General features: G+C 50.7%; 1 protein-coding gene across 1 annotated transcript; it reads left to right on the top strand.

Moving 5' to 3' along the window:
• Positions 1-14,682: 14,682 nt before the first annotated feature.
• On the top strand, positions 14,683-16,916 carry PLPP6 (phospholipid phosphatase 6). Its single transcript, XM_032785246.2, is given in 3 exon segments — positions 14,683-14,719; positions 14,722-14,961; positions 16,497-16,916. Coding segments are annotated over 3 exon segments (648 nt in total). The 3' UTR covers positions 16,868-16,916.
• Positions 16,917-22,225: the final 5,309 nt, after the last annotated feature.

The following is a 22,225-nucleotide window of genomic DNA, read 5'->3' on the forward strand; positions in this document are numbered from 1 at the left end:
CCCCGCTCACTCCATTCCCCTTCCCTTCATCACTTGCTCTCCACCACCCTCACTCACTTTCACTGGGCCGGGGCAGGGGTGCAAGCTCTGGGCTGTCACTGTGGCCAAGGGGTTCAGAGTGTGGGAGGGGGCTCCGGGCTGAGCCTGGGACAAGGGGTTGGGGTGCAGGAGGGGGGTGAGGGGTGCAAGCTCTTGGAGGGCATTTGGGTGCAGAAGGGGACTCAGGGATGGGGCAGAGGGTTGGGGTGCAGTAGGGTTTCAGGGTGCTGGCTCCAGGAGGAGCTCGGGCCTGGGGCTGGTGTGTGTGGGGTGCGTGGGAGAAGATGAGAGATGCGGGCTTACTTTGAGTGGCTCCTGGTCATTGGCGCAATGGGGCTAAGGAAGGCTTATGCCTGCCCCGGCCCCGCGCCGCTCCCAGAAGTGTCTGGAACATCCCTGCAGCCCTTGGAGGGTGGGTGGGACACGTGGCTCTGCGCGCTGCCCCTCCTTGCAAACACTGCCCTGGCAACTTCCATTGGCCACATTTCCCCTCAGCAGCCCCCTTTACTTGGGAACAGGGAACTGAGGCCAATGGGAGCTGCCAGGGTGGTGTCTGCAAAGAGGCACAGTGCGCAGAGCCACATGCCCCTGCTCCAGGGGCAACAGGGACATGCCATCTGCTTCCAGAAGTGGCGCATGGCCAGGGCAGGCAGGGAGCCTGCCTTATCCTCCCCCCGTGCCACCCTACTTTTAGGGGCTGGAGATCGCAATTGACCTCAGAGGCTCCAGGATCGACCAGTTGATCGTGATCTACCAGTTGGTGACCACTGGTTTAGAATATGTAGCAGCCTTGCCTGGCTATTTTATATACTACTATTATATAACCTGCTGCCCCACTAACCAGGCAGCTGTGAAAAATGACTTTTAAGTGGTAAAAAGTGTTTTTAAAAATGTGACAAATAACAGATGGGGAAACTGAGGCACAGAGAATCCAGGAATCCAGTGTCACCGAGGAATCCAGTGTCACAGACTGGAATAGAACCAAGGCCTGAGTCCCAGTCCAGTGCTTCCCATCATAAATCAATGTATTTAGTATTCAAAGGCATGTTACATTTATAGACAGTGAGAGTTTTTTTAAACTCAATTTTACAGTACTGTTGTACCTAGAAATACATTTCCATTTAAATAGAGGAAAGAAATTCCACTTTTCCAGTGTAGGAATTCATGTGCATATCTTTGTTTTTGCTATTTTCCTTTGATCCCTAACGAAAGACTTCATGGAGACTGAAGAAAGTCAATGACAGACATTTGATTTCTTCTTCAGCTCATCACATATTTATATAACCAAAGTGAAATCTCTTTTCTGTTAGAAGAGAATGGAGGGCAACGTAAGGATATTTTTTTGTATGTCAACATATCCACATTTTGTGCAGAAGCTGTTCTGGAAGAATAGCATAAAAAGAATGCATCTGAAAGTCATTAAAGAAATTTGCAGTGGACAATGATTAAAGCAAGATGGAATTTCTGCTTTATGTTTTTTTATCGTATCTAAGCCAACCAAATGCTGCTTTTCTAAACTGGAGTTGGTCTTATGAAAATGCAAGCAAGAAAATAATTCCACCCCTTTCCTCCAAAGGCAATTCCAACCATCTCTTTTGAAATATAATCTTTAGCCTAGTGGCTAGGGTACTCAGCTGAGATGGGGGAGACCTTAGTTCATCCCATGCTTTGCTGGACATTGGGCTACCCACATTTTCAGTGTCACAGATGTCTCACCAGATACTCTCAGGCCTGGTCTACACTATGCATTTAAACCGATTTTAGCAGCGTTAAACCGATTTAACGCTGTACCGGTCCACACAACGAGGCCCTTTATATTGATATAAAGGGCCCTTTAATTCGGTTTCTGTACTCCTCCCCAACGAGAGGAGTAGCACTAAAATCGGTATTACCATATTGGATTAGGGTTAGTGTGGCCGCAAATCGATGGTATTGGCCTCCGGGCAGTATCCCACAGTGCACCATTGTGACCTTGGACAGCAATCCGAACTCGGATGACTGGCCAGAGGTAAACCAGGACAAGCCCCGCGAACTTTTGAATTGTATTCTCCTGTTTGCCAGTGTGGAGCTCTCGACAGCACAGGTGGCGATGCAGTCCCAAATCCAAAAGAGCTCCAGACAGAGACAGGAGATAGATGATCGCTGTGATGGGGAACAATCTGTTCTATACAGAGCTCCTTACAGAAACGAAATGACAAGCTTTTGAAAAAAATCTCCAGGCTATGATACAGAGTTCCCAGCACAGTGCTGTGTGACAGGTGAATGGAAACCAAAGAACGCAAATGGATGCTCATGGAGGAAGGAGGGGTAGTGAGGACTCCAGCTATCCCACAGTCCACAGCAGTCTCCGAAAAGTATTTGCCATTCTTGAGATAGCTCCTGTAGGGTCAAAACACATTGTCCGGAGTGCTCAGGTATAGCTCGTCAATGTACCCCTCCCCCCCCCCGATAGAAAGGGGAAAAATCGTTTCTTTGACCTTTTTTCAATGTCATCCTATGTCTACTGAATGCTGCTGGTAGACACGATGCTCGGCGGCAGTGAGAATGAAGAGTCTTGCTTCCCCTCCCCTCCGCGTGGCAGCGGTCAAATGACTGTATCTGTCTTCTAATCCGCCCGGAGTGATGTGGATGGGGGCGCGCCTGGTAAAAATAGGAATGATCTCCGGTCATTCCCCAGTAGTGGTACGAATGGCTGGTAACTGTCCTCCATCATAGCAACTGGGGCTGACGCTCATCAGCCCCCACCCCTTCATAGTCGTAAAGAAAAGATTCCGCTACTGCCTGACTATAATAGCAGCAGGATGGGCTCTCTCCCGCACCGCTTAATGTCCTGCTGGACTATCATAGCAGCTGAGGCTGCCTCCCCTCATTTTATTCACTAACAAGCAGTGTTTTCTATTCTGGTTTCCTTATACTTCATGCACAAATGTGGGGAGGGGGACACTGCCACGTAGCAGAAAGGTTTGGGGAGGAGGGAAGCAACGGGTGGGGTTGCTGCAGGGACACCCTAGAATGCAATGCAGCTCATTTCTGCGGGATCTGACACGAAACGGCTGTGCTCTCTGGTTCTCTGATACACTGGTTTCTAATACACTTGCCCCATATTCTAGGGAGGACTGACTCTATTTTTAGCTACATAACGGAGGGAATGACCGGGGGCGGTCATTCCCATTTTTGTCTTTGCGCCCCAGACCTCAGCCAGGCACCCATACAGTAGCAGATGGTACAGAACAACAGATACCGTCATCTCACTGCAATTTAACATGGCAACAGCAGACAGTACAGAACAACAGATAACCGTCTCTGCTGTCCTTCAAGGCAATGAATGCTGCTGTGTACCACTGCAGTATCGTCTCTGTCAGCGGATCCAGTACAACATACAGTGACAGTAAAAAAGCTGAACGGGCTCCATGGTTGCCGTGCATATGGCATCTGCCAGGGCAATCCATGGAAAAGGGGGAAATTGATCTGAGCCGTTGCTTTCCCGGAGGAAGGAAATATAGAGATAGAATCACATGCGACATAGATTTTTGCCCCATCAGGCACTGGGATCTCAACCCAGAATTCCAAGGGGCGGGGGAGACTGCGGAAACTATGGGATAGCTTCGGAATAGCTACCCACAGTGCAACGCTCCGGAAATCGACGCTAGCCTCGGACAATGGTCGCACACCACCGAATTAATGTGCTTAGTGTGGCCGCGTGCACTCGACTTTATACAATGTTTTACAAAACCGGTTTATGTAAAATCGAATAATCCTGTAGTGTAGACGTACCCTCACAAAGGTTGTGGAACACACAGTAAGCAATTATCATAAGAGTCAGATATTTCTCATCAGCTTCCAGCCAAAACAGAAGACATCTCCATCTACCTTTCAGTCTCTCAAGTACACATTCCACTGTCATTGTGCAACTACCAAGACGACAATCTAACAGCTCCTTTCTGACATCCAAGTGTCCTGTAAAAGGATTCATCAACCAGGGAAGCAGCTGGGACTCCAAGAATGACTAGAGGAATAGCAATGCCAGCAATGTTCATAGAGATCATAGGGTTCATAATGTGTGTTCAAAGGCCAGATGATCCACAGTGAAACATTTTGATTGTGGACAGCAGATATTTTAACACAAAGCAACTCAGGCTACCAGCAAGAAGCTGAAATGTAGACAAGCCTTGGTCTCTTCGGCCCACATCCTAAAAGGAATTTAGGTTTCTAACTTCCATTGATTTCAATGGCCATTAGGAGCTTAAATACCTTTGAGGGCCTGGGCCTTTGTATTTCAGTTCTCCAACTGTATGATAGGGATAGCAGCAGTGCCCTACCTCACTGATGGGGTGTAAAGATAGTGATGGTGAGGTGCTCAGGTACAACAGTGAGTGAGGAGCCCAGATAAATCCCAGAGACAGATACAGGGGCACCTGCCATTTTGTGAGACAGAGTGCACAAAACCGATGGCAGACAAGACATACTTCACTCCCTCAAGATGTTATTGTCTTGGTTTGCTGCTTTTCCTTTATCCTGACTCTGTTTAGGCAACTCCTTTTTAGACTTTCTGCTGCCTTCCTGTTTGAAATGATCAGCACAGCCCCAATTTCAAATACACTGCCATCTACAATCCACCCTGATAGTCTCAAGGCACGTGCTCTTCAGCCTTTGCAGCCTCCGGTCCAAACATTTTATTTCATGCTGGTCAAGGAGAACACAGTCAGTGCTTTAGGGCAGATCCTCTGCCCTGTTCTGCTCACTTTGCACTGTGCCAGCGGCACAAAGGGAGCAAACCCACCCACAAGTCCCATGCAGAAGGTGTAGAAGCAGCATAGCTCCCACACCCAGGGCTGGTGCAACCACTAGGCGAACTAGGCGGTCGCCCTAGGTGCCAAATGGTTGGGGACGGCAAAAAGCAGTGCCCTGGCTCAGCAGGGAGGAGCTGCATTCCGGAGAGAGCCAGAGCCTCCCGCTTGCGACGGTGGTGAGCTCCAGCCATGGAGGAGCCGGGGCGGTGCAGGGATTGCTGGTGTGTGGGGCCCTGAGCCTGCTCCAGGAAAGGCAGCGGTGGCTCACACGCCCGGGAGTCACAAAACCCAAGTGCAGTGAGGGGGGAGTCAGGGGGCATGCCTGCCTGGGCTGTGGCCCAGTGCCCCCCCGGGTGCTCCTGCAGCGAATGCATGTGGGCAGTGGCCCCGTGCGCCCCCGGCTCCCCCCTCGCCCCGCTCGGGCTCTGCGGCTCCCAGAAGTGTGAGCCACCGCTGCCCCTCCTGGAGCAGGCTTAGGGCCCTGTGCCCCAGCGGCGGTGGTGGCTCACACGCCCAGGAGCCGCAGAGCCCGAGTGTAGCAGGGAGGGACTAGAGGGGGGCACATGGGGGTCGGTGCCCGCATGTATCCACTGCAGCCTACAGGAGGCCCGGGGGAGGGGAGGCAGGGCGCAGCCTGGTCAGGATGGGCGGGGGGCGTGGCTGCTCCCCTCTAGCAGCAGCACTGCCTTTGCAGAGCTGCTTTCCCCCTGCGCCACATTGGCTCCTCCATGGCTGGGGCTTGCTGCCGCCGCAAGCAGAAAGCTCTGGCTCTCTGGTGCCTCCGGAAGGTGGCTCCTCCCTGCCAAGTTGCTGCAGCGTCTCAAGCCCAGCAAAGCCACAGAGTGGACTCGGGGTCAAGGCCCCCGGGGTGGGGTGGGGTGGGGAGGGGAAGGCTTACAGGTGGGCTGTGCACCCTCCAGGGGAGTTCTGGGGGCGGGAGGGGGAGTCCTGGTCTGGGGAGCAGCCCCTGGGCACGGCTGGCCCCTGGGCAGACTTGCCCCTGGGGTCTATAAAGGCTCGTTGGTATTTGCCCCTCAATGAACTGATGTGCAGGGGGGCTTGAGGGAGGGGCACAAGTTGGAAGTTTCGTCTAGGGCGCAAAATATCCTTGCACAGGCCCTGCCCACACCTCCTTTCCTCATAATCTCTGGCACAGAGGTGGTGTTGGAGGTGAAAGGGAGAGTGGCTAGGGTAGGATGCTCTCTACTTATCCAGCTAATAATGAGTCCTTAGGGGCACATTGTCAGATGGTTCAGTTAGAGTTGTCCTCAGCCTGTTCTAATCTGGGCTGGGACAAAGGATCAGGGAGCCATGACTGGCTGTTGGTTCTCAGCTTCTCCTTTCTCCCCCTTTCCTGAGCTGCTCTGGATGGCAGCATGCATAGGATCTCCCCTAGAGTCAGCCAAGCTCCCATCCTACTCTCCTTGCAGCTCCCACACCCAAGCAGGGAATGCAATGGAGACAGGGCCGACTCTAGCTTTTTTGCCGCCCCAAGTGGGGAAAAAAAAAAAGAAAAAACCCTGATAGAGCTGCCGCCGAAGTGCCGTCAAAGACTGCAGCAGTGCGATTTAGATGCTGCCGAAGAGAAGAGAGGGACTGAAGGACCTGCCGCCAAACTGCCGCCGCAGACTTGGACGTGCTGCCCCAATAACGGATGGAGTGCCGCCCCTTTCTATTGGCCGCCCCAGGCACCAGCTTCCTTCACTGGTGAACGGAGCCGGCCCTGAATGGAGAAGCCAGAGCTGCTCTCCTCCCTCCTGTGATGCTGCTGGCAGAAAGCAGGGGAGCTGCTTTGCAGCTGCACCAGCTAAGACTCAGTGAACTCTCAGGGGCTCCCAGCAAAGCTGCTGTAGGGGAAGCCCCGGGGAGGAAGACAGGGAGGCCAGGCACAGGACCAGATCTGATTCAGACACTTCAGTTCCCACATAGAGGGGCTGGCCCAGAGACCGCAACCACCTTGCCAATTTGTAACCAAATCGCCACTATCTTCTTAACACTGTTGCCTTTGAAGGCCTCAGTTCAGAGACTTGAGTGCAACAAGTGGCTCCTGGGCTACGTGTAAGCAGGGGAATGGTCCCGCTATTGTGGGGAACTTTCCTGGCTTCTGCACTACCCCGGTGAAGTGGGCTAGCGAAAGGATCTGAGTCCTCGCTCCCACCTCCTTTACCCAGAGGCCTCCCTGCCCTCGAGGGTTCCCCTTCCACTCTCCTGTCTGGCAGAGTCCTCGTAACCCCAACAAAGCTGGGCTCAGGATTCCTGGGGGGCTCAACCCCCAACCCTGCTGTGGTCACCCTGCTGTGGTCACCCAGGACAGGGGCTAGGATGTCCCCACTCCAGGGTACTCTCTTTGCACTGCGCACCTCCCTGACCCACTGATCACATCATACAAGTTATTTAATTAACAATTAATTTAAAAAAGAATAAGGAAAAATGGAAAAGGTTAAAGGAAAACACATCACGCTGCTCTGTGGCAGGGGACCATCACAAACAGTGTCTCTGGACTCAGGGCACTTCACGTTCCTGTTCCTTTGTAGGTCCCAGGGCCTCCTTCTCAGGCCCTGGCTGTGCTTGCAGGGACGCGCCGGTTGACACTTCTTCTGGCGGTGGCACACTCCTCTCAGGTCTGGTGCAGACCCTTTCCCCAGGTGTCACCCCCCACTCTGTCAGGTTCGATCCCCTCGTCTCGCCTGCAGGGGCTTTGTCCTTGAGGCATTCCCTGTGCTGGGCCCACTGCCTGGCGTTCCCCTTGCTCTTCCAGTCTGCTCACCGCATTCCAGCTCTCGGAATTGCTTCAGCCCAGCCCAGCTCCCGCTCCCTCTTGCCTCAGCACCGCTGCTGCTGCTGCTCTGCCTTCAGCTCCCTGGGCTGCTTCTCTGGCCTCTCTGGCTCCAGTTCCTACAGCTCTGCTCCCAGGGCAGGTCTGCTCTGCAGGCTGCTTCTGTGACTCTCTCTCAGCTCTTACCTGTTTCCTGGGCTGCTTCTCTGGCCCCTCTGGCTCTGATTGCTGCAGCTCTGCTCCCAGGGCAGGTCTGCTCTCTCTGGGCTGTGCTCTCGCTTTTTGGGCTGCAGCTCTGCTCCCAGCAGCTTAGCTTGGGCCCACTCTGTCAGATCCAGGCAATTTCAGCTCACACGAAGGACGGGACCCACCCTGGCCTTCTGTCTCTTTGATTAGCCTCCCTGCCCTGTCAATCAGACTGACCTGGAGCATTGGCCTCTCGCCATTGTTCCTCGGGACTGTCAGTCTCAGAGTCCTGATTTGCCATCGATCCCACCCCTTTTAGTGCTGGGAGCTAGCAACCAAAACACCCCCACTGAATGTTAGTAGGAGGATAACAGTCCTCTTACATTCCCCCCTGCAAAAATTCTGCCACAGCCACAATATTCACACCAGTACATCCAGGCCCCATAAAAACAACATATATCCACATCATCAGGGCTGGCTTTAGGCCAATTCCACCAATTCCCCTGAATCGGGCCCTGTGCCTAAGAGGGCCCCACACCCAGTGAGAATCCCTTCCCTGGCTAGAGGCGCCTTTTTAATTTTTACTCACCTGGCGGTGCTTCGGGTCTCCAGCAGCACTTAGGCGGCGGGTCCTTCGCTTGCTCTGGGTCTTCGGCGGCACTTCGGCGGCGCGTCCTTCAGTGCCACCAAAGACCTGGAGTGAGTGAAGGACCCACCACTGAAATGCCACCGAAGACTCACCGGCCGGTGAATACAAGCCCCACGTGTGTTTTTACAGGTGTTTTTTGTTGTTGTTTTGGTTTGGGTTTTTTTTTAGTCATACCTGTTGGGGCCCCATCGAAACTGTTCGAATTGGGCACCGCACTTCCTAAAGCCGGCCCTGCACATCATATTATATTAAAAACCCATTAACAATTACCAAAAGAACATTTAACATAGTTAACACTCCACATCTACTTCTAAATACTATACATAACAATATTCATTAAAACACTACATAGAACCAATAACATAATTATCTCTAAGTCTAACAGGAAGTACACCTTTATTAGCCCTCTGGGACCTTCTTAAGACTGGTGGTTCGTTACCCATATTTTCTGTTTCCCCATCCTTGGGTAATACTGGGTCAGTTTGAGGGATCTGGCCATTCTTGCTAGAGTTTGGGTTTACCCCATTTGTTTCAGTCTCCTCGGGAAATGCTGCACTATGCCTTTTATGAGCCCTGGTCAGACTAATAGTCCAACGCTTTAGCTGGTCCCTATGTACTACTCTCTCAGGACCTCCTTGTTCAGGCTGTTTAGCGTACACTGGCAGTTTGGGATTGTTGTGGGTGACGACAGTGTGGGGATTTGGCTTCCATTTGTCCTGTATTTTATTACATCTCCGGCATCTACAGCTACAAACTGGTACACAGTCACCAGATCGGATCAGAGCCCCACTGGACTTGTGATCATAAGTCCTATTCCTACTTTGGGCGGTGTCTTTAGTTGTACTGAGAGCAACTTTTCAGGCTACCTTTGACCTGGTCATCACAATTGGTCACCACATCCCCAGAAAAGACTTCTTGATGCCTCTCTGGCAAAGCCCCTATGCCAACCACATGTGCAGGAATCAGCCCCCGGCGTGCCGCCTGAACTGGAACTGGCAGTCTCCCACCACATCTTTCCTGAAGAAAGGTAACTCGTCCTCCCTTCTCCCTCATCACCTGCAGCTCATTTTCTGGTACACAGCGGTGTTCGTCAAGGATCTTCCCTTTCCAAGGAGGAATAATGATCTTCCGTTTTCTGCCCACTTTAACATTTTTAATACGCCTTGTGGGGCCCAGGGAATGACTCTGCCTCTCCGCTCGAGCTAACAATCCACTCAGCACAGCATTCGTCGTAGAGTGCTCGTGACAGTTCATCCTCCTGGTTCTTTCTCCTGGTAAGAGTAGCTCCTTCAGCTCACTAATGATGTTCATTCCTAGAATTCCTGGGACTCCTTCTCCCATATGGCTCCCTTTTGAGGCTTTGTCTTTCATGATGAAGATGCATTTTCCTGGCAGCGTTTGGCCCATATACTCTACGTCTGCTTCAAGGCACCCCACCACTGGGATTGCCAGTCCATTAACAGCTGTTAGACGTACAAACCGTGTGCTATGCATGGTCAGGTTGTTGTCCTTCAAATATTTTTGAAAATGTGACTCAGTAATGGTGGTGTCTTCTGAGCCAGTATCTAACAAACATCTGGTCTTCACCCCTGCTATACATATTTCAGCAGTTAGTCTCCAAATGCTCGCTTACAGAAGTCGCTAGATATGCTGGCACTGCCAACGTTCCTCTCAACACTGTATGCAGAGGGATTTTCCACCAAGGACAGGCCTAGGAATCCTTATTCCACTGCTTGGCCTTCTACTGTAGATGGACCACTCGCTCCTGGTGCCCCATTCGTTCCGAGTGCCTGGGACACTGCTCTCCTTCTCAGTGAACATTCTCGGCTAGTATGTCCTGGTCTTTCACAAGTGTAGCAAACGTATCTTCCCAGCTCGTCCTTCAGTGGGGCTCTTCGGGATCCTAGTGCCCTTGGATACTTTGGCATACTAATGGGATTTTTTTCTTTTATCAACTCAGTCATCACTTTCAGCATCTCCTCCTGTTGGACTACCAGTTTTTGGACAGCTTCACTTAAGCTTTCCAACGTTAGGGGCAGGGCCTTTTCCTCAGCAGCTGCATTCACTAGGCCCTCACTTCGTGTACAGGAGTTAGGCTTGGCTGTCTCCACCACAGGAACTTCCTCTTCTTCTGACCACATAATGGCAGCCTGCTTGAGTTAATGGAACTTCTTACTGGGCTCTTCTTTAAACCTCCTTTTCATTTCACATCAGAGGGAGTCATCACAGAGCCCCAGCACCAACTGCCCTTTCAGAACTGTATCTGGGTCTGGAACTCGTTGAGGGTCTTGCCGCTCCACTTTACTCATTCTCTCCCGGAGGTCATATGCGTATGCCCGGACAGTTTCACCAGGCTCCTGCTTTCTCTCAAAGAACTCCTTTAGTCGGGTTCCAATAGGTACCTTGTCTCCATACACTTCTAGAAGGAGTTCAAATACCTTTTCCACATCTTTCTTGTCTGCCACTGCCATGAACTTTACTGTGGCCTTGGCCTGGCCCTTGAGGTGCTCCTCTATGAAGTCCACATGATCTTCTTCAGGTACTCTTAGCACATGCAGAACTGCCTTCACAGACTTGACCCACTCCTCTAGCGTAATGTCTCCAGGTCTAGTTGGGAAGCCACCAAACTCTGTGACCTTCCTCTCCCATGTGACATAAATAGTAGGAGGTTTCTTAGCTTCTGCTGTCTGTTGATCTATTACTGCCTTGGCCAGCGATAAGGCTTCTCTCTGTTCAGTTCTAGCTTGTTGTAATGCCTCCGCTTGGTCTGATAATTTGCGCTGAAGTTCAGCAAACTGGGTTCGTAGTTCTTCAATTCCAGCCATGGTAGAGTCCTCAACCAGGCCTGGACAGTGCTACTAGAATTCAGCCAGTAAACCAGTGGGGTGGACCCTGCGGATAGGTTCCTCTTCGTGACGCCAATTATGCAAGCGGGGGAATGGTCTCGCTATTGTGGGGAACTTTCCTGGCTTCTGCACTACCCCGGTGAAGTGGGCTAGCGAAAGGATCTGAGTCCTCGCTCCCACTTCCTTTACCCAGAGGCCTCCCTGCCCTTGAGGACTCCCCTTCCACTCTCCTGTCTGGCAGAGTCCTCGTAACCCCAACAAGGCTGGGCCCAGGATTCCTGGGGGGCTCAACCCCCAACCCTGCTGTGGTCACCTAGGACAGGGGCTAGGGTGTCCCCACTCCGGGGTACTCTCTTTGCACTGCGCACCTCCCTGACCCACTGATCACATCATACAATTTAAAGCAAATACAAGTTATTTAATTAACAATTAATTTTAAAAAAGAATAAGGAAAAATGGGAAAGGTTAAAGGAAAACACATCACCCTGCTCTGTGGCAGGGAACATCACAAACAGTGTCTCTGGACATCAGGGCACTTCACAGTCTGTTCCTTGTAGGTCCCAGGCCTCCTTCTCAGGCCCTGGCTGTGCTGCAGGGACGCTGCAGGTTGGACACTTGCTCTGGCGGTGGCCACACTCTCTCAGGCTCTGGGTGGCAGGACCCTTCTCCCCAGTGTCACCCCCACTCTGTCAGGGTTACGATCCCCCTCCAAGTCTCGCCTGCAGGGCCTATTGGCTGAGGCATCTCCCTGTGCTGGGCCCACTGCCCAGGGTCCCCCTTGCTCTTCCCAGCTGCTCACTGCACCCAGCTCTGGACTGCTCCAGCCCCAGCTCCAGCTCCACACTGCCTCAGCACCGTTGCTACTGCTGCTCTGCCTTCAGCTCCCTGGGCTGCTTCTCTGGCCTCTCTGGCTCCAGTTCCTACAGCTCTGCTCCCAGGGCAGGTCTGCTCTGCAGGCTGCTTCTGTGACTCTCTCTCAGCTCTCGCCTGTTTCCTGGGCTGCTTCTCTGGCCCCTTTGGCTCTGGTTGCTGCAGCTCTGCTCCCAGGGCAGTTCTGCTCTCTCTGGGCTGTGCTCTCGCTTTTTGGGCTGCAGCTCTGCTCCCAGCAGCTTAGCTTGGGCCCACTCTGTCAGACCCAGGCAATTTCAGCTCACACAAAGGATGGGACCCACGCTGGCCTTCTATCTCTTTGATTAGCCTGCTTGCCCTGTCAATCAGGCTGACCTGGAGCATTGGCCTCTCGCCATTGTTCCTGGGGACTGTTAGTCTCAGAGTCCTGATTTGCCATCAATCCCTCCCCTTTTAGTGCTGGGAGCTAGCAACCAAAACACCCCCACTGAATGTTAGTAAGGGGATAACAGTCCACTTACGTATGGTTGGACAACATTGCTCTGCAAAATGGTTAAAAAAAGCCCCAAAACATTAACATCAGCTTCTTCAGCACAAAATAAGCAAACAAGAGAAACAGAGAATCCTTATTACGGGCAATGAAATATGGGTGGGCAGTTTGCACAGTATGCAGAAGGATGAGTGGGATGCAACACAGTCAGCCACCAACCCAACACAAATGCACACATACAACATCAGTAAGGCTATGTTTTAGTCATGGGTGTTTTTAGTAAAAGTCGTGGTCAGGTCATGGGCAGTAAACAAAAATTCATGGCCCGTGACCTGTCCTTGACTTGTGCTATATACCTCTAACAAAAACTTAGGCTGGGTGCCACAGATGCTGGGCGGGGAGGCGCAGGCGGCACCGCAGGTGCTGGGGTGGGGTTTCCTGGGACTCCTGCTGGTGCTGGCCGTGGGCAGGTGGTAGCGCGTGGCCTGGGACTCCCACTGGTGCTCAAAGGGAGGGTTTCCAGGTCTAGCAGTCTCCTCCCCCAGCTCCATACAGTTCCCCAGAAGCAGCTGGTGCGTCCCTGCAGCTCCTAGGGGGAGGAAAGGCCAAGGGAGAGCCACGCGCTGCCCCTGCCACAAGTACAGGCTCCACAGCTCTCATTGGCCGAGAACCACAGCCAGTAGGAGCTGCAGGGGTGCTGCCTGCAAGCAGCGGCAGCGTGCAGAGCTCCCAGGCCCCTCTGCCTAGGACCTGCAGGGACATGCTGGCTGCATCCAGGGAGCCCCCCCCCCCAACATCAGCACCACTCTGCACCCCATACCCCTACCCCAACCCTGAGCCCCTTCCCACACCGAAACTACTGCTGCTACTAGTGGGAGGTGTGTGCGGTGGCCCTGAGATTGCCCCAGCAGTGGCGAGTGTGGCTGGCCCAGGATCTGCCTGAGCTGCTTGGGCAGCCCTGGAGCCAGCCGCACCAGCTGCTGCAGAAGTCACAGAAGTCACGGAATGTCACGGAATCCATGACCTCTGTGACAGACACACAGCCTTTATCATCAGCCACTTCTCAAAAGACACAATGTGCCACAGTCAGGCCACCATCAGCGGGAGTGTTCAGGATGCAGTTGGCATAAGTTGCTGGATTGCAGAACAGTGTTTGTAGCACTGGACATGTGTATTACGAGTTCATTATGGTCAAATTTCTGCTGGGAGATTGTTTGCTGTTGTCCTAATTTCTAGTATTGTCAACCCCAAACATTCAAAGGTAGCAAGTCATGCCCCAAAAGATCAGGGAGAGGAGGCAACAAAGAGGACTGCAGCGGTTTGAGCATTGGCCTGCTAAACCTAGGGCTGTGAGTTCAAGTTTTAAGGCATCCATTTAAAGATCTAGGGGAAAAAATCTGTTTAGAGATTAGTCCTGCTTTGAACAGGGGGTTGGACTAGATGACTGTCTGAGATCTCTTCCAACCCTACCATTCTGTGATGAGATTGGCTTAAAATCATGAGATTACAAAAAAACAATATATTTGAGGTTCTTTTTGTCTTCTGGTTTCTGATACTTTAGAGAGCTTAACCTTTTCTAGCTTTCCTCTACAACACCCTGCCCCACCCCAGACGGTAGGACCCCCATCCATCCTGTCCTGCAGCATGAGAGTCCCCCGCAGGGTGACCAGGCAACAAATGTGAAAAATTGGGATTGGGATGGGGGTGGGGGTGTAATAGGAGCCTATATTAGACAAAGACCCCCCCAAATCAGGACTGTCCCTATAAATTCGGGACATCTGGTCACCCTAGTTCCCTGGGCCCATTCACTCTCACCCCACCCTGCTCTGCCTTAGTGGGTAGGATGGACCCGCCCTGCAATGCCACCCCATGGGGAAGGACTAGACGGAGTCCCCGCGGGCCCCCCGCATTCCACACCACAGGTCCGGGCCCCCTCCCGGTTTCCATGGTGACCGGAGGAGGACGCGCGGAGTCACGTGAGGCAGGCGGAAGCGGAAGCGGGAGCAGGCGGCCGGGCGGGCGCTGAAGAGAAGAGAATGGGTCGGTGCCCGGCGGCCATGCCCAGTCCCCGGAGCAGCCCGGCCCGCCGCGCGGCGGCGCCAGCCCCAGCCAGTCTGCGCGGCCTGGCGTTCGCTCCCTGCTGGCCGCCGACCTACGGTTCTCCCGCCAGCTGGGCGTGTGCGCCGGGGAGCGCTCGGCCTGGGGCAGCGCCAGGCCCCTCCTGCGGCTCCTCGAGGTGTCCGGCCACGGCGTGCCCTGGCTGGCGGGCACCCTGTATGGGCTGGGCCGCAGCGAGAGCCCGGCGGGCCGCGAGGTGCTGCTCAACCTGCTCTTCGGTGAGGGGCTGGGAGCGCCTCTCCCGTCTCATCGCGGCTGGCTTGGGGCCCAGGCTCATCAAAGCAGCGGGCAGGGGAGAGGCTTAGTCACGCACCCTTGTCCCTTGCCCTGAGAGCCGCTCCCCGAGAGCCCAGGCTGGGCCAGCGCTGCCAAGCTTGGGCAAGTCACCCAGCAGGGCATATACCAGCCAGTGCTGACATATGTTGGTATCCCAGCCGTTCCAGTCTTCTGCCAGCTTCCCAGGGCCCTGCCTTCCTGTGCTCCAGTGCAAGGGCTGTGCTCAGCATTGCACAACCAGTGTCCGTGCAAGCCCGGCCCCACAGGAATCTGCCAAAGCTGCTGCCACAGGGAGAGCTTCAGCGAGCTGGCTGCCAGCTCTTCCTGCAGCTACATGGTTCCCTTGCCATGGCAGAGCCCTACCAGAGGGGCGAGGCTAGGGATTCTGACTCATGATCAAGTCAGACAAATGTCCCTTCAGTCATCTTAGGGACACAGCACTTTTGGAGGGATCTCAGACATGCTTGGGATGAGATGTCAGTTTTCTGCAGAGATGGCACATGCTTTCTTCTGTTTCTGTGAAACAGCTGTTCTGCCATATCTGGGCAGGTCCCGATCATCTAGATTTATATGGCCATAGTGCTATGAGCTACGGTACATCTGAATCCCCTAGCTGGAAATTCTAACCTTCAATGGGGAGTCCAGCTTACAGGGTTTCTGGAAGTGGCTTAAGTGAATGAATTTAGTATTTATGAAAGTAATTGAGGCACTAATAGTGCAGCTGCCTACAGCTCAGCATGTAATCATAGTCTTGGTTGAGTCACTCAATTGTGCCAATGCATCTGAATCCTAACCGTCAGCATGGCCTGGTATTACAGCTTCCAGACTCTCCCAGTTGGAGACTGCCTTTCCTCCCAAACTATGTGGTGTTTTTGCAAAGCCTGCAAACCACTTTCATCATCACTTTATTGCCAATTTCGTTTTCAGTAGCAGCAGCTCAGGAGCTGATGCCAGCTGCCTATAGCTCAGCATGTAATCACAGTTAAGGGAAGGCTATGTTTTAGTCACGGATATTTTTAGTAAAAGTCATGGAGAGGTCACGGGCAGTAAACAAAAATTCACGGCCCATAACCTGTCCATGACTTGCACTGTATACCCCTAACTAAAACTTGAGCTGGTGGAGTTCTGGTGGGGCAGGCTGGGGGTGCTGTGGTTGCTGGGGTGGTTGTCTGGGACCCCACTATTGCTGGGGGGAAGGCGAGTGGCAGCAAAGGGATGGTACTTCAGCAACCCCCAGGTGGTACTAGGATTGCTGTAGGTACACACAAATACACACGTAGCTAGGAAACCTATGCAATATTCTGCCTACATATGTGTTTTCATCATGCAGATGGAGTTGGTCCTCATCCTAAATATTTTGTTTGCTTATTACTTTGCCTCTGGGTTTCAATAGCAGCATTATTTATCCCTGGGTTATTTTTGGTTAACTTCTATGACACACAACATGGAAAATGACCCCTTTGTATTTGTCTCCTAGCTTTGGTGCTGGATTTAGTCCTGGTGGCGATGGTGAAAGGGCTCGTGAGGAGACGACGTCCCACTCACAACAAGATGGACATGTTTGTCACTATCTCAGTGGACAAATATTCCTTCCCATCAGGCCATGCTACCAGAGCTGCCATGGTGTGCAGATTTGTCCTGCACCACCTGGTGCTCGCCATTCCTCTGCGGGTCCTGATGGTTCTGTGGGCCATCATTGTGGGCATCTCCAGAGTCATGCTGGGCAGACACAACGTGACAGACGTGGCCTTTGGCTTCATCATGGGCTACATGCAGTACAATGTGGTGAAATACTTCTGGCTGTCGCCCCTTAGTGCACCTGCTCTCTTTGCAGTGTGGAATCAGTGATGAGCACCATGAAAAGGAAGAGGCACACATTGCTGCACAGAGAGTGTGAACCGGGACTGGATGAAAGAATCATCAAAAGAATCATCATAAGCCTCATCTGACAAGCAAGACTGATGATATCAGCAAGGTATTCATGCTTCATTCTGTGGGATATGTGGACTCCGGTTGGGACAAAATGAGATCTGTTGGAAAGCTATTCTTGGTGCCATCTTGCTCTTAATGTGCTGCTGGGCCAAAGCATGTACCAGCCCGTACAGTTGCACTGACCATCCCAGGATACAATCACTCCACATCTCCTGGTGCTGTAGAAGTTGGATGGAGATCTGCACACTAGCCAAGCAGCTAATTCTTATTTTCTTGGTATTTAAGAACATGCATAAGTAAGATTTGTGGTTAGTAGAAATACTGTAAATCAGCACACAGCAGAGGATGCCTGTAGTATAACCGACTTACTATCTCATATAGCATAAAGAGTAGATGTAACTTCTTACAAATATTGTTAGATAGAGACAGTTTTCAGCAAGTAACTATGTGCTGTAAATATACTGATTGGTGCTGTGGTGGCTGATTAATAGTGGGTGTGCCCCCTAGTGGCTTTAGTACATTATTCTGAGTTGCGGGGTGGATGCACTTCCTCTGCTGTCTCTTCTATAACATTGAGATTACCAAGGTTTTGTAAATCAATTCCTTCTCCTTCTGAAGCTGCCTGCCCCTCGCTTGCCAGCCACATTCCAGTTACAGAGCCTCACTTTTTCAAGTGGGTGGCTTGTTGGAAAGGTGAAGGCATCTGGCCTTGGGAACTGGCAATTTTGGGAGTGGAAATGCACAAATAGGGTCTTAATAAAGCGTGGAATGAATACCCTGGGCTCTGGGGTGTCTGTACCAGCTCTCCTTGAGGCAGGGTGCTGTTTGTCACTGCTCTCTTACAGTTGGGTAAGCAAAGCTCCCTTTCATGTATTCTTTCATCAGAGCAGAGCATTCAAGCAGTTACTCCCCCTTATCTCTCAGTTGAAAGGCAGACAACATGCAAACAGTTAATGCCATATGAGGACAAGTGGTGTAGACTTTTTAGGTCTTTAAAAATAAATAAGCTACATGGAGATCCTGATCTGAGGTATGTAGGCCACAATTCAGCAAGAGGCCTTAACATGTGAGCCTGTGACTAGTCCCATTGATTTCCATGGGATTATTCAACAATCAAAATTACAATAGAAATGACGTGCGCCAAACTATATTTTGTTATTTTTCTCCATTGTATGAAGCTGAATGTAGCTAAGCAAAATCAGTTCTACACTTGGTGAGACAAATAGGAAAGAACATAAATGTTGTCATGTAGAATGGCGATGAAAAGGAAATCAACAAAGTAGCCAAAGAGGCACTGGGTGGAAGTCCTTCTGGGTCTGATAGGCTTCCAACAAGGAAAAGCTATGCAAATAGTTTCTTTGCATAGCCCATGAAGAGAAAATACCCTCTAGATAGTTAGTCTTTTGGGGTTGTGGAGGGAAGGCACAGTGTCTGAATTGAAAAGAGGAATTGCAGAACTACTTGAGAAATTAAATTCCTAAGGGCATATTGTATTCATGCAAGAGGTCTGGTGGAAAGAAAAACTAAGGTCATTTAAAAAAAAAATTCCATGCAGTGTAATGTATCCTTAAAACCAATTACTGCACCAGTAGTACTAATAACCTATTCCAGTATGGCAATTCCTGTTTTCCTAAGCAGCTGAGAGATCTACAGATGAAGGGTGTGTGTGTGTGGGGGGGGATATTAAAATAAAAATAACAAATCTGTGATCTAGCTCTCCATTCTTCCAGTACCTCAAAGATGTACATGGGTAGGAATGTGTGGAGAACTGTCTTGTCCTTATAAATCTAATCTAAAGGATAGGTGACCACAAAGGTGTATTAGCCCATAGTTACCTCAAGAGAGGAGCCAGTAAAGCATTCTAATATCCCAGAATGCATCATATGGTAAACATATTTTGGAATAGAAACAAGACTTCTGAGCTTTGGGAGTTAGTATCTAGCTTGATGACTTCGTGGTGCTAGGCTGTGTAAAAAGTCTGCAGGTTGAAGGTGAGCAGCAGTGCTCTTGCCTAAAAGGTAAAGACTGTGAAAGGGGAGAGGATATGGATGCTATTGCCCTTGTTCAAGAAGGATGAATTCAGACTGGAGTAGGCATACAGAAGGGCTACTAGGATAATTGGGAATGGAGAGCCTGTCTTACATGAGGAGACTAAGGGCACATCTTCACTACAGACCTAAATCAGTGCTGCTGCAGTAGACACAGTGGCATCAATTTAGCAGGTCTGGTGAAGACATGCTAAATCGATGGGAGAGTGCTCTTCCATTGATTTCTGTGCTTCACCTCCCCCAAGGAGCATAAGGTAAGTTGGTGGGAGAGCGTCTCCCATTGACACAGCACAGTGTAGACACTGCAGTATGTGGACTAGCTACATCAACTTCAGTTTTGTTATTCACATAACTGAAGTGGCATAGCTTAGATTGATTTACCACAGTAGTGCAGACCAAGCCTAAAAGAGCCTGGCTTGTTTAGCCTAGCAAAAGGCATGCTGAGAAGGGATCTAGTTGTTCTCTATAAACACTTCAGGGGTAAACACTAGGGAGAGAGAAAAGCTGTTTAAGCTAAAGGACAGTATTGACAGGAAAAAATGGGGATGAACTGGCCATGAATCAGTTTAGGCTGGAAATTAGAAGACATTTCCTACCATTAGAGGAGGGAGGTTCTAGAGCAGCCTCACAGTAGCAGCAATGGGGGAAACAACCTAACTACTTTAAGATGGAGCTTGATAAGGTTATAAACAAGATGATCTCATGGGATTGCCTGTGATAGCAGGGGACTGTACTCAAGTGACTCAGGAGGTCCCTTCCAGTCCTATGTTGATACAGATGTAATTAGCTCTCCAATTTTAAGGCAATTGGGCAATAACTGACCTTGCTGAGAAGATACAGAGATATTAGAGCATCTGATTTCCTGTCAAGGCTAACATCCCAACCTTCATACAAAGAGGTTGAAAGCATTTCATTCCTAACTCTGGTTTTGATGCTGTCATAACTGAGGCTTTACATTGCTGTGTTTCAGCTCAGCCGAAAGTGAATTCACTTGGAAAGCTTCAACAAAGTGATTTTAAGTGAGCCTTGGAGTGTGCACATGTCTCTCTTAGACAAATACTAGATGCTGTTTTCATTCTTATGGCTGTGCAGGCCCATTTTTCTTAAAATGTTTTTTGCTTCCCCAGTTGTCATGTGAAAGGATCCTGCAGGGATCCAAAACAAGTCAACAGAATCTTGTGGGCCAGGTTACACAATGCTACTTATGATGTAAAAATCAGTGTGGACACCTTACCCTTGTCCATCACTAGTGTGAACACAAATATGAACACAGCCTCCATCCCCTGCCTAGATTGGAAAGCAGAGGAGTGGGATCAAAAAATCTGTAGAATTCAGATCTAGTTGAACTTGTCCTCATTTCCATCTTCTAAAAAGAAAGGAAGTTCTAACAGTGACAGTAATTGCCATAGCGGGTAGCTAATATCTAGAGATGGTTTACTGAGCAGATTTATACTCAGCTTGTTCAGAGCTGCCCTTCAACCCCTCTAAAAGGAAGACAGCTGTAAGGAGCCTGTCAGAGTGTAATCTAGTCAGCGTGAAAAAATGAACTGAAGGTAGCTTTGGGTGACATTCCTGCCAATCTTTATGACTTTATGACTTTCAATTCAGTTTTCTGTATCTTAAAATGCTGTGCTTTGCTTGCTCCCCCTCCCCCGTTGTGTGAAAGAGCCACACAAACTGAAGGGAAACGGACTCTATGCAAAGTGCTGGTATGTGCTCAGAATGCAGGTAGAGTACACAAATATACAAATATTTGTCTCTGATGCATCAGTGGCAGTAATCTTAGCTATTACTGTCTGTTTCTAGAGAGAGGTGAATTTTTGTTTTAACTTGAAGGTGTCCCTTTATCAATCCCTGTCAATAACTTGTCTGATATTTACTGCAGGGTGTCATTTGTCCTTCAGTCATTCTGTAAAAGTATGGTATGAACTTCACAAGTTCTCCCCGTGCCTTCCTCAGCTGGGTGACCCTTAGAGGTGCAGCATCAGGAGTGAGACAGTAACTATCTTGCCAGAAGATACGGGACAGAATAGGAACTGATTCTCCATCCTACTAAGGCCCCTTTACAACACTCTGGTGGCATAAAAGGGGCAGAATCAGACACTGGGAAGTAATTCCCTCCATAAGGGGGTTTCCCCACTGTTGCAGCCCTACACCTCTCTGCTTCAACAGGCTGTTGATGTGGGACTGTGTCAACTCCAGAATATGGGGAGTGCAAAGCTGGCTAAAGCTACTTTCTCCTCCTGCCTCCCTCCGTGTTCCTGCACTCAGCTGTGGGGAATGAGTGACTTAATGCATTTGCTTTTCTAGATATACTGGAGTAGAATGTGGCCTAAATGGTTGAAGAATTCTAAGATGTTTACATTAAATTCCTTTGAGTGGTTTTTTAAAGTATGTATTAACTCTAGAAGCCTAAAAGCCAATATCACACGCTATCTTACATTTTTATACTTCTCATCATTTGTAATATTGTCAGAGCTTAAAAATAAAATGTCCCAGCCCAGGCTAACACTGCTAGCTTAGCAAATTAAGCGCTTGTCTTTTATTGGAGCTTGAAATGCACCTAGTGTTCTTATTTACTTTGTGGACAGTGTGTTGTACAATGTGTGACGATACAGCTCTGGGAGTGGGGTTTGTAAACCTCAAGCCCCCTCTGCTAAGTACATTTCTGTGTACTTCCTATATAAGCAATGTCCATTTCCCCAGCTGTATGTTAATGTTTTTAGTGTGTTGTATGTCAGCCTGCTCCACCTTGTGGCCACCAGTTTTCAGTATGGTCAGACTTCAGGGCTGAGAGTGGTCAAAACCACTTTGAACCATACTGAAATCTTTGAGAAATGTAACTTTTCACAAAGGCCTTAGCCTGGAAACGGCCTCGCAGAGGATTCAGGGGGTCTGGGCCCCCCGCTGCCGAATTGCTGCCAAAGACCCGGCACTTCAGCAGAAGGACCTCCCACTGTGGGTCTTCAGGGCACTTCGGCGGCGGGTCCCGGGGCAGAAGGATCCCCCGCCGCTGAATTGCCGCCAAAGACCCAGAGCGGAAGAAGCTCCGGGGGCCCGGGCTCTGCGAGAGGTTTCCAGGGCCCCTGGAGCAAGTGAAGAACCCCGCTCCGGGGGCCCCGAAAAACTCTTGTGGGGGGCCACTGCAGGGTCTAGGGCAAATTGCCCCACTTGCCCTCCCCCCGGTCTGGGTGGCCCTGCCTGGAAACGGCATGACCCTTCATAT

Source organism: Chelonoidis abingdonii, chromosome 7 (assembly GCF_003597395.2).
Source record: "Chelonoidis abingdonii isolate Lonesome George chromosome 7, CheloAbing_2.0, whole genome shotgun sequence".
In the NCBI taxonomy this organism is placed as follows: domain Eukaryota; kingdom Metazoa; phylum Chordata; order Testudines; family Testudinidae; genus Chelonoidis; species Chelonoidis abingdonii.